Below are 12,481 nucleotides of genomic sequence, written 5' to 3'. Positions count from 1 at the left end.
AAGAGATGAAACTGAAACAATAAACACGAGAAATATCCTAGGAAAACCCTTCTAGAATGAAGGGAAAAACCCAACTACACACCAAAAAATATCATTTTATTGATCATAAAAGTTCAAGTATAGAACGCCTATTGCTAGATGCGATATATATAACTTAAGGAGAAACTCTTCACATTCTAACTAAACATCTCTCCAATTTCAAAAAATGTGACCCTTTATTGCAATTACAACTCTTTGTATTTCCATGCCTTAACACATGTTGAATGACACATGTCATTATACTTAATATTACAATTTAATCATAAGTGCCATTTTCAATTGAAGGCGACTATAATGGTAATAACGCCCATATTTCCAAAGATAAAGATCTCTATCACAGCTACAATCTTCAACACCTTATGTGCCACTAGGTTCTGTTTTCCCTTGCTAGAACCAACCGAACACTGGAAAGTGGTATGTCCAAGATTCTTACATTTGGAACAAGTACTTTTGAACTCTCCGTTGACTCTGCCCCTTCCATGAATCTTCTAATTAGGTTCCTCTTCAATCACAAGTTTATCTTTGCCCTTACCAACAACCGGTTTATCACTAACCCTTGGGGTAACTTGTCCTCTCTTTAACTTATCTTCTACCTTTAGAGCATACTAATAAGCATCTTCAATTATATTGATCCTCAACATACTTAACTCGTCTTGAATGTTAAGTCTCAACCCATTAACATACCTAGCCACTTTCTACTTTGATGACTTTGAGTGCCTAGATTTGATTGTCATCTTGTACAACTCATTATACCCCTTAACTCTTAAATCTTTCTACTACAACTCTGTAATTTCTTAAACAATTCCAATTCATAATCCTCTGATATGAACTTAGCCTTAAGTCTAGAAACCATAACTTTCCTCCTAGTGATCTTAGGTTCACCATTGTCTTCTTTATCTTTTGTAACTTTTTCCACCATAAGGAAACATGCCCCTTTGACTTAGTCAGCACTAACCTAACCCTCAATGGATCTCTAATATCTTCAAGCTCAAAGTAATCCTTTAGTTAATTAATCCAATCTATCAATTCCCCCAGATGTAATGAAGCAACAAAGTAAGAAAAATCTATTCTACAACTCTTATCAATTTGTGCCATAACTCTAAACAATCTTTCTTCTTTTGCAGGAATCTCAAATTTAATAGTAGAGATCTTCAATAGGTTCCTCAAATTCATCTTTGTTCTCACGGTTTCTCCTAACCCCAATGAATGCATTACGGATCTCACTCTTTATCTCATTTCTGAATTCCTCCATCATTTTCTCTAGCCTTCTAGGATTCATTCTTCTAGGCAACATCCTTGCAATCTTAAGGAATCTCAGGTTCTCAATCTCCTCGGGTTAAGTAATCTAATCACAAGTGTTGATTGTCTTACACCAACAAGCAATCTGCCTCAAGCAATCAATTTTCTTAGTCCTAGAATCACCAACTTGCCACTCAACTAATTCACCAACTGTTCCCCTTATGCAACCCTATGCAATTGTAGGTCAGATCTATCTTCTGTCGCATGACAATCAAGATTTCTAGGGTTCACAATCTTTGGAACTTGATCTGATCTTTCCTTATTGTTGTCACTTTCCCTGTCATACCAGTCAACAACAAATCCAAGTCATGACCTTGCGTTAGCCACCAGTTGATGTGGGTCAGATCCTCAGCTTTGCCATGCCACAAGAAACAAGCAAACAACTTCTCAAACTCAGGAATCGGGCTATGCAAAAGAAAGAATCACAACTGCGCTCTGTTACCACTTGATGCAGTCAAGATTAAAGAAGTCCCTCAAAGGAGATGTCCAATCTTGCAACAAGAAACACCATAGTGGAAATACTAACACAAAGCTTCAATAAGACCAACCAGTAATGAAAAGGAACTTCAATTATCTTCAAGTTGGCCTACAGGTGAAGATTACAGAGCTAGGACACAAGCCTTCTTACATTCCAGGCATGCAGGTCTAATTATTTACAAACTTAGATTCTAGCTTCTAAGCTATACTTTGTCTACTGACCATCCACTATATTAAAACAAGGACTGCTACTCTACTTATATACAAGACTGCCTTTTGTAAGTTGATGTATCTGATCAACAATCACCAAGACAAAGGAAATGTGTTACAACATATGTGTCAGAACCCAAATCCATAAGAACACTCTCAAAGTGATACATCATGTTGTGTGGATACCTAAGAGGGTTGGCTACATGTATAACAATATAGAACAATGCACCAATTAGCATCACATATTGTGAAATCCCATCGCAAGTTGAAACTTGCCAATCTAGCTGTTAGAATAGGAAAGCCAATATAGGATCAGATTGATCATAATATAACTTCATTAAGAAACATCAAAATGAGTTGCGAAGCTAGACATAGGATCTCCCTGATGCCTAAACCTCACCAACAAGGATCGCATAAGATAGCGAGCCAACTGGATCGATTGCTACCTAAAATAATAGGAAAACTGTCCAAATGAACGGACAGTAAACAGACAAACTGAAAGAAAATATTTTTGGATGATGCAAGATTGCCCCTAACCCAAGGATGCTCCTACAACAATTCTATAAGCATTACATAATTACTGTAACACCCTCCCATAATGGTCATTTTACTATCGATCCTATTAAAGACTTGACATAATCTGCAGGTCATTTGGCCATAAATGCACATAATGGCAACTCCTATTTAGAATGCTCTTCCACATAAGCCTGCTGTTGAGACCCTCTCTAGTTGGACTTGCCATCAACCAACCGATTTCTATAAAAAAAATGTACATGACCAAGTTTACCACAAAAATGAAATGTGATAGGGTTTAGATCCTTGGAAGAATCTTTGCTTTGTCCTTTTTGCTGAGTGGACGTTCCTTCACCTTAATCCTTGGTAGTAAACACCTATTCCACACTGGTGACCTCACTGTTGGTACCAAACTGTTTTTCCCCCTGGCTTGCTGGAAGAGCTTATTGCACAAGTCATCAAGCTTCAGTTCAACATTAGTGGAAGTAATGTCGAGAGTTTCAATGAATTGGTCATAAGATTGTGGTAAGATTTTCAGCGCTATAACCACCATATCTTCTTCCATACTTGTGGCCAGTGGCCTCTAATTAATCGTAAATGTCTTTGATCTTTGTGAGATGATCTTGCAAAGAGATCTAGTCATTCATCATAATTGATAACAACATATTCTTAAGGATGAAAGCTTGGCCTTTATTTGACATTTCATGTAGATTCTTCAAGTGACTCCAGATATCCAGAGCTTTCTCGCTCAACAACATTTCAAGCAGCATATAATCAGTGACAGATATCTTAAGTAACATAACTGCCTCGTGATTACACTCTTCAGTCTTGTCTTGGTCTTTCCCTGCTGTTGTGGGGTGAGTAGCATTACCTAGAACAATCTAAGTACTCAATAGTAAGAATCCTTTGCTTCCAGGTATTGTAGTTCTTGCTGTTGAAACTGCAGAGTGCCTTAAAACATGATGTTGGGTAACAAAGCCATCCCTCCTGCTATCTGGAGACATGAAAACTGCGATTAGCTTCTTAAACACTTTGATTTTTGTAGAGAAAGAAGATTTGGTGAGAAAAGATGTGAAGCCGGGATTTGCTCAAAAATGTCGAAAGAAACTGCTGCAAGTGGAAAAATTGACGAACCCTTGATGCGACATGATTTTGTGAAAAAATTGGCAAAAAACCTTCATTTTTTCTGGAATAAAGGGTAAAAGTCCATACCAAGACTCACAAATTTAAGGAAAAAATCGTCAAGACCCCTGATGGCTTAATAATCCCACAATTTTTGTTCTAAATGTTGCCAAAAAGCAAAAAATCAAGACTTTTTAGAAAAAATCGTAAAAAAACCTACGATTTATTTAAAAAATGTGCAAAACCTAGAAATTTTTTACTCTTTGCATCTTATCAGTGGTGCAATTTTGTCTCTTCTCATTACTGTTCTTATGGTGACATATCAGTTTAAATGCATATCGGTTTATGTCCATTTTCTTTTACAGACTTGAATTAAAAAGTGTTCTTTCAGGTGCTTGCATTTTCTTTTGTTGCTATTTAAATTATATGTATATCTCAGCAAGTAGATTTCACAATAAAAAAGCGTGTGCTTTCCAATATTATATTCCTAGGTGCATGTCAAATAAATTTGTTTTTGTGGCTTCTGGCATCTTTGATGGGAAGATGATCTGAAACCATTCATAAGTGGTCCAATCCCCAAATGAGAGCTTCAACTGTCTACAAAGCTGGAGCTTAGTGATTTTTTCCTTAAGCTTTGACTGTGTGCATTCATTTTATTTTTAGGCTGAAATTGCCCAAGCTTATCAAAATGGAGGAGCAGCTTGTATCAGTGTATGGACAGACTCTAAATACTTCCAGGTAATATGTGCTATATTAAGAAGGTTGTGTATTTAGAATGTGGCTGTATTAACAATTTCTTTCACTTTGTAAGTTTCTATATGCTTATGTTATTATATATGATATATCTATTACATTTTCAGGGGAGCTTTGAAGACTTGCAGACAGTTCGAGATGCTGGGATAAAGGTGGTTCTCGATTCACCGCTTTCCAAGTTTTTAGTTAAAAAATGCATTATTATATCATCGTATGGTATGCTTGTATATTTTATAATGACGTAGAAGGTATTTTACTAATTAGCAAAAATTGAACAGTTAAAAGACAAATATGCCATCTTGATGAAATTTACTCGTCTTTCCTTTTGCTTCTTTCTCACTCTGTTTGGAACAATGAAATGCAGTGTCCTTTATTGTGCAAAGACTTCATCATTGATGCATGGCAGCTATATTATGCTCGGTTGAAAGGTGCAGACGCCGTTCTTTTAATGGCTAGTATCTTGCCCGACCTTGATATAAAATATATGACAAAGATTTGTAAAGTCCTTGGGATGGCCGCCTTGGTTGAGGTTTGTTAATATAAACCTTGCTTTTGGATGTTGGAATTTGCGCTAAAGCCTGGATAGCATAACAGAAATTGAAATTACTACATGATTTTGATAATGACAGTTAAAGAATTTTGGGTTTATTTTTTAATAAAATTATGTTTAAGATATCTACTCTAGACTTCTTGTTAGAACTTGGAATGAGACAAAAAGTCACTTTTTGGCAGGTGCTCAGATTCTACGAGAGTATAGATCAATGCATCTGTATCATGAAATTTTGACGCCATAGTGAGAATTTCAAATGCTTAGTATTTGCAGAATTTGATATTGTCTCACGGTAATGAACCTGGTTATTATGTGATTAACCATTTTAACAAACCATGAAAAGTTGTGGCTTATCATACCAACACTTCATTAGCACCTCTATAATGATGCCCTATGACTTGTTTTAACATCATCTAGTACATCTCTGATTATATAATACAATGTATTCATATGTATACCTTTCCTTCTAGGGAAAAAATGATCCTTAAGACTTATGCAGAAAACCAGACTTAAAATCTTTTCCAGCTGGCAAGGGTCCTTAAAGAGGTTTGTAGGAATAAAATGGGAACTAGCATTGATCAATGCATCAATTGGCTGAAAAACGGGAACTAAAGAATAATGTATTATTTTAAAAAATACTAAAATGTTACCATGTTATTTCGTGACAAATATGGTGCACCCAAATAAAAAGATGACATTATAGAAGTGTTAATAATAAAAAACTATATTAATTTCACCAAGCTCGGCAAGCCCAAAAAATACAGCTCATCAAAATTCCAAACACATTTTTTTTGCAAAATTCAATAACAAGATGCATCCAACGAGTCCATACATGAATACAAAATCACATCCTCATGTGGAATCCTAATATAATTATTAACTGAAAACTATTACAAGTTTATGATCATTTCCTTTGAACATCATTACATATTACAACATTTTACATCTTCCTCTTCCCTGGTCTAGTTAAAACTTTGGGAGAGGTTCAAAATTTCAAAATATCACATTTGAATGTTGGATATTGATAGTGTGATATTTCATCATTGATCAATGATATTATGATAGTGATAAAATTACTTGTTTAAGTTCTCAATTTGGGTCTACATTCCCAGACCCCTTATTGTAATGAGATTTCTTATATGACAAGAGATCCCAATACTAGTGGGGGTTTGGGAGCGGAGGCCTCAGTGGATTTGAGGAGCAGCAATGGCAAGCTGCATGAGTTATTAGATGTGAGAAAAACTTAACAAGAGAGGGGGTGATGGAGACCTAATTTTTTGCAAAAATTAGGGCCTCCATTTTAGAAGTAATATTAGAGATTCATGATGGAAATATTGTCATTGCTATCAATATAATATATATGCTTCCAAGTAGTATAACAAAGAATGCATCCATAAGAATGTGGAGACACGAGAACTTGCATATAGGCATAGTTGTTAGACTCTTCTAGCAGCAAAAATATCACAAATGTGGAAATGAAGACCCCATTCATGCAGTGATGGGCATAGATACCAAGGAAGTCAAATTAGAGAAAGAATGATCAAGTGCATACATTGGGAAAAGGTGTGAACAACAGTTTAGTATACATCAGCGAATCACAGCAGAAATCATATCACTGAAGGGCTGTAAGATTGAAGATCGCATGTTTATTTGATAAGCCCTCACTCAGTCATCTATATTCAACAAGCAGTATACAGATCAAGACACACACAAAGGTAAGTGTGCCGGCAACCAATGCATACTTTATAATCAAACTATCGACTCGTCAGATGCAGATATGTGGATATAAATGAGGTATTTGGTGGTCTAAGACTTACTTCAGCGTACATGGCAGTCACTCTTGACATGTCATCTTAAGTATGCAGGAAGACATTGCATATATACATCATTCTGAATATGAAATGTATCCAATGACCAAAGAGAATACAAGGGAACAATTCATAAATCAGATTGAAGGAGAATAAAATAGTGAGTCATATCATATATAGACCTCTGCATCGCAGTTTATAAGGTCTGTAGTTGAAGGCAGTGATAAAGAAGTTTGAGGACTCAAAGTAAATATCGTATCCAGTATTATCGTTATGAAGACATTGAACAAATAAAACAAGCAAACCGCTCAAGGTGAAGTCTTAATTTTTGACGGAGAAAGGAAATGATTCGGTGCTACATTGAATAACATCATAAAAAATTATACATATCAAACACATAAAACGGGAGCAATATTCTACAAATACAAGGAATGCAGTGATGAGTTTTTTATGTAGTGGCTACGAATAAGTCAAGGAGATCTGGTAGAAGACAGAGACGAAAGCCGAGGGTCAATAGATGTCAATGCCGCTTCTGTGTATAACAGAGATTTGCACTTATGTTTCACACAACAAAGAAAGGATTCCGATAAAATATGGGTATAATCTATAAAGACACCATCTACAGAAGCCCACGATGTCAAAAAGATTTGTCATAAGTGCGAGGAAAATATTCAATACTCCATCTAAGACAAACACGGTGAATCAGGGGATTTCGATGAGTCTAGAGAAACAATGATACCAAAGTCAAAAAAACATTCAGAGTATCTACGTGGCAGTAGGAAGACTGAATTGATGGAAAAAATATTTTCAGAGTCCAACGAAATTGGTTTGAAGGACAATCGTTGGTGCCATCAGTTTTGTGTGTTTGAGGAAGATGCGCAATGGAGCCCAAATTCCAGAATTAAGGACTCCATTTATATCCCCTTTTTACCCATCTCATATCATATTTCATCTTTTTATCATTAACATGCTGACTAAAACCGGGAAGATCATTTTGCTAGTGAGATTTGATTTGGATGATGAGTTAAGCATACTTTTCAGCTTATCCATTAATGAGGTTTTATAGAATTTAAGCAGAGCCCACAATATAAATATCCTTGCAGATATATACGTGTGTATGTGTGAGTTTGCAGAATAAAATAGCAGCAGTGACTATATTTTCATTTCAAAGTGTGTCAAGCTGAGACCTGTACATTCAATAAAAAGAGCTTTGCTACCAACAAATGTACTTAAGGTTAAACTGTCTATTATGACATTTACTTCTTAAAATCAAGTCCCAGCTGTAGCACTTCACTCCCAGCCAAACTTCTGAAATTATTGTCACAAAGGACATGCAAGAGTAAACAAATAATCCACATAAGCATCACTGAATTACTTGTTCCCTGGTATTTGTGAATGTTAAATAGCCTGATGATAACTTTAAATGCTGGGATATATGGAATGGTCAAAACTTGAGTCAGCAACCACATATAATGATGAGCTCTTGCATGCTGAAAAGATACAGGAAGTTACTTGCAACTACTTAAAGAATAATGTTTGAAGATAAATCTTCGAAGTATTATAGTGGCCATTCAAATGGAGATCTTTGGAATCCTTCTTCGAAAATTTGAACAAGGGATGTGCTTTCCAACTTTAGCAGAGATCTAATTCAATTCTGGAGGATGAAAATGCATTGTTATTGAAGATGTGAGGATTTCAACACAGGCATTTATGATTATGGAGCCATGTGAATGGTAATAAACTGAAGGGAGCGCAAAGATAAAGCATTCACCTTATTAAAGATATATGTCGATTCTCAGGATCATTTGACAGTCGATCAATAAGCAGTCCATAAAAAATGTCTTAACTATCTAACAAACAAATAAATCGTGTTGCGGAGGAGGCATTACCAGCCAAATTGGGTGTCTGGACCAAGTATCAGCGGTAACAGTTCTAGTTTAAATACAAATATGAAGACATCCAAGCAAATACGAATAGTATTTGGGATAACACATCTATGAAAGTTTGATTAACATGAATGCCGACTAATTGTGGGTTTGCAGATTAGTCAACAATGTCAAAGTGCCGTCAGTTCTATGTCAAGATGCAATAAAGAATAGCACATCCATGCAAGTATACAAGGAATTCTGAATGAATCAAGCAAGAAAAAGGAATATATTATTGTCGTTGCAGGAGATTTGAATGCTTGGAAATCATTGCAACAACAGAGATAAGGGAATCAACACTATGAAAGGATGCAGATATGAATCTCCAGCCTTCAATGTATGATATCTCCAAGTCTAATTTGCTTATGGGCCAAACACCTAGACGTGAGAAATTGCATAAACAAGGGCAGAAGAATTTACACGCAGAAGTATGTGAATCAAGTGCCATTGCGATGAGAATAATGAAGTCGACTCCTTAAACAGTGTAATGAAATAATATTAGAGTTAGCGATAACATAGAAGTGAAAGTGTTTCATGCCACCTATTAAAGTCATATTAATAGTTACGAAAATATTGATGAATTTTTTTTTGTAAAAAACAGATGAAAAGGTGTCATTAAATTAATATAATTAAAGAGGTGTACCTATTCAAATTAAAGGACACATCTGTTTATAGGATATAAAAAGGAGATCATCACTTGCAAAACAAAAAGACATGTTTGACATTGAACATTCAAGTCCAAAGAAGAAGCATTTTATATTTGTACGGAGGAATAAGGGCTTAAATATGACTTGTAATATAAAATCATTTATTTTATTTTAATAATAAAATAAAATATCCTTCATTTATTTCTAAATGGCATGGAGATTTAAATTGTAGATGATTCGTCTTTTGTAATTATTTTTTGAATTTTGTATACAATTTAAATGTTAGATAATTGGACATAGTCATTTAGTATCTTAAACTCGATCATCACAGATATTGTGAAATATTTAATTGTTTCCATATCTGTGTCCAATTTGCCTCCCTACCAGAGGAGTTAAAGTTCAACCTGGACTAATTTAAGATTGTGTCTATATTTGATCTGTTGCATCTTGATTATTTTTTGGCAGTATAAGTGTGTAGAACATTATAAAGTTGTATGTGAAAATCTTCACTGAAGTTGACTCTATTGCCCAGATGAGTAGAGGCGCTGGTCTTTCTATTATTTAAGTTAGAAAATTTATATATTCCTTCCTACAAGCATCAAATTCATTATTGACAAACATTATACAAAAAATCCAACTATTCTAAAGTACTCAGCATTTAGTTTCATTTTAATGGAGTTCTAGGACCTTGCTAGCCAGAGAACTCCAAAACTTAAATTTGCTTTAGAAAAGCTCTGAACCAAATGATCAGATTCAAGGAGAAGGTTTACTTGCCTAGGTGCAGCGGAGCTTGAAGCGTAGGGGAATCAAGGTGATTCTCGTTCGTAGGCCAGAACTAATTGCGGAATCCTATCAAAAAGGTGGCAAGCTCTTGGGATTTTCAATCTGCGGTTTTGGGAACCAACAATGCATACACAGGATATAGCCTTTAAGAATGCCATATGCGAAGCAGACGAAACTTACAAATAATTTAATAGTAGTAGAGACAAAAGAATTAACGACAGTATGAAGGAATAATATAGCATTCAGATCAACATGACATTACAATGTCTAAAAGCATATGGTCAAAAGAAGATGTAGTGGATAATTGATACAATGAATATTTATTATAATATAGAAGAGGTATGAGTTACTTTTTGAAAGAAGCGACCCTTAAATTGAAAAGTCATATTTCCTTACTATTAAAATATAAATAAGGAGATATGTCATTGGAAGAAGCAATACATTAATTACATCCAGATTTTTGTAAGGAGGAATAAGGAGTATATGAGATTTAAATTCACATATTATATTTTAATGATGAATACAAAGTCTTTCTGTCTATATTTATTTAAGGCATAGAGATTTAAATTATAATTTTGATTTGTCCTTCATGATCAGTAAGAAGATTATTGAATTATTTTGACAAAGCTTATGCATTGGATTTTTCATTGCATTGTTTGTTTGATTATCAAGGATAGGCATGAAATATATAGGTGTTTCCTCATCTCCTCTGTCTAATCAGGCTTTCTGCTAGAGAAGTTAAATTCCTTTTAGACTAATGTTGAATTGCATACAAGAATTATCTTATGTATTTGGAGTATAGGGATAATTGATGATATTTTAAATAAATATTGTCTCATAAAGTTGTACGTAATAATCTTCATTGTGGTTGACTCTGTTGCTCGGATAAGCAAAGGCACTGGTCTTTTGAGATCATTGAAGTACAATTATTAGATTTATAATTGAAGTCAGTGATCTATATATTTCCTCCTTACAAGCATTGGTTCAATTATTATATAAATATTCAGTCATATCAAAGCATTCATTTAACTTCATTTTGATCAAGTTCAAGGACTCACCAAGTCTAAATTCGCTATACAAAAGCTTTGAACAAGGAGATCAAGTTCGAGGTGAAGGTCTACCCGCTTAGGTGTAGCGAAGCCTAAAGTGCAGGGGAATTGAAGTCATTCCCGTTCGTTGGCCAAAACTAATTGGGCAATCCTATTAGAGAATGGACAAAGCTCTTGGATTTCCAATCTATGGTTTTGGGAACCAATAGGGGGTGTAGTTGATTTTTTTTTTAAGATGTGTTTGGACCATTTTTTATGTAGCTGAGTTTTTGCCACAAAATCGCCAAGTTTTTCTGAAAGACTCAACGAGTTTTCATTGAGTAGTCTATCTTTCATTTAGATGAAATACAAATGGCTAGCCCTAAAATAGTAGGGTGTTATGTTATGGATCACTACTTAGTATAAGGGTAGCCCCATCTTTTTTCCCTAAACCCTCACTAGGATATATAATAAAAAAAGAAGCTTATTATGGTTTTAAATTTAACATTACAAAAAATTTCATTCAAAATAAAATATAAAAAGAATTTAAAATATCATAATCCTAACTCTAAAGCAAGTAGTTTCAGTCTGCATTTGCTTTTTACTAAATTATATCTTAAGTGCATAATTGAACCTAAAAAGACCGATCTATAGAAAATATTCTAACCACTTTTCGAAATCTTGGGAAATGACACGATGAATATGGTAGATCATGATTTCTTGGGATTAATTGAGAATTCTTTTAGATGTAATGCGAGTATGGTGTTGGTTCCCAAAACCGTAGATTGGAAATCCAAGAGCCTGCCACTTCTCCGATAGGACTTCTCAATCAGTTCTGGCCAATGAACATGAATACTTTTTGATTCCCCTTCACTTCAGGCTCCGCTAGACCTAGGCGGGTTAACCTTCACCTCAAACATTGACTGTATGGTTCAAGGCTTTTCTATAGCAAATTTAAACTTCTAGAGTTCTCTGGCTAGCAAAGTCCCTAAACTCAATTAAAATGAAAACTGGATGTTGGATAATGGGTGAATGTTTTGTATAATTGAATAATAATTAATTTGATGCTTGTAGGAAGGAAGTTATAGATTTTTTGACTTCCATAATAAAACGACCAATGCCTCTGCTCATCCGAGCAATAGAGTCAACTTTAGTGAAGATTTTCACATACGACTTTATAATGTTCTATGCACTTATATTGCCAATAATTAAATAATCAATATGCGACAAATCAAATATTTATGTAATCTTAAATTAGTCCAAATTGAACTTTAACTCCTCTAGCAGGGAGACAAATTGGACACATATACGGAAACAATTTAATATT

At 34.6% G+C, this 12,481-nt stretch overlaps 1 protein-coding gene across 1 annotated transcript in view; it reads left to right on the top strand.

Annotated features, from left to right (window-relative positions):
- The window catches only part of LOC149578547 (Aldolase-type TIM barrel family protein), a 114,766-nt gene that overhangs the window by 37,321 nt on the left and 64,964 nt on the right, over nucleotides 1–12,481 (top strand). The window contains exons 4-6 of the mRNA XM_089829763.1: nucleotides 4,324–4,398; nucleotides 4,521–4,565; nucleotides 4,778–4,942. Coding sequence (XP_089685889.1) covers nucleotides 4,324–4,398; nucleotides 4,521–4,565; nucleotides 4,778–4,942 — 285 coding nt within the window. The remainder of the gene's footprint in view (nucleotides 1–4,323; nucleotides 4,399–4,520; nucleotides 4,566–4,777; nucleotides 4,943–12,481) is intronic.

Source organism: Cupressus sempervirens, chromosome 1 (assembly GCF_028749045.1).
Source record: "Cupressus sempervirens isolate cs-2001-9-10 chromosome 1, ASM2874904v1, whole genome shotgun sequence".
NCBI lineage: Eukaryota > Viridiplantae > Streptophyta > Pinopsida > Cupressales > Cupressaceae > Cupressus > Cupressus sempervirens.
The sequence above is the reverse complement of the archived record's forward strand: the minus strand, read 5'-3'. Positions and strand labels throughout refer to the sequence as shown.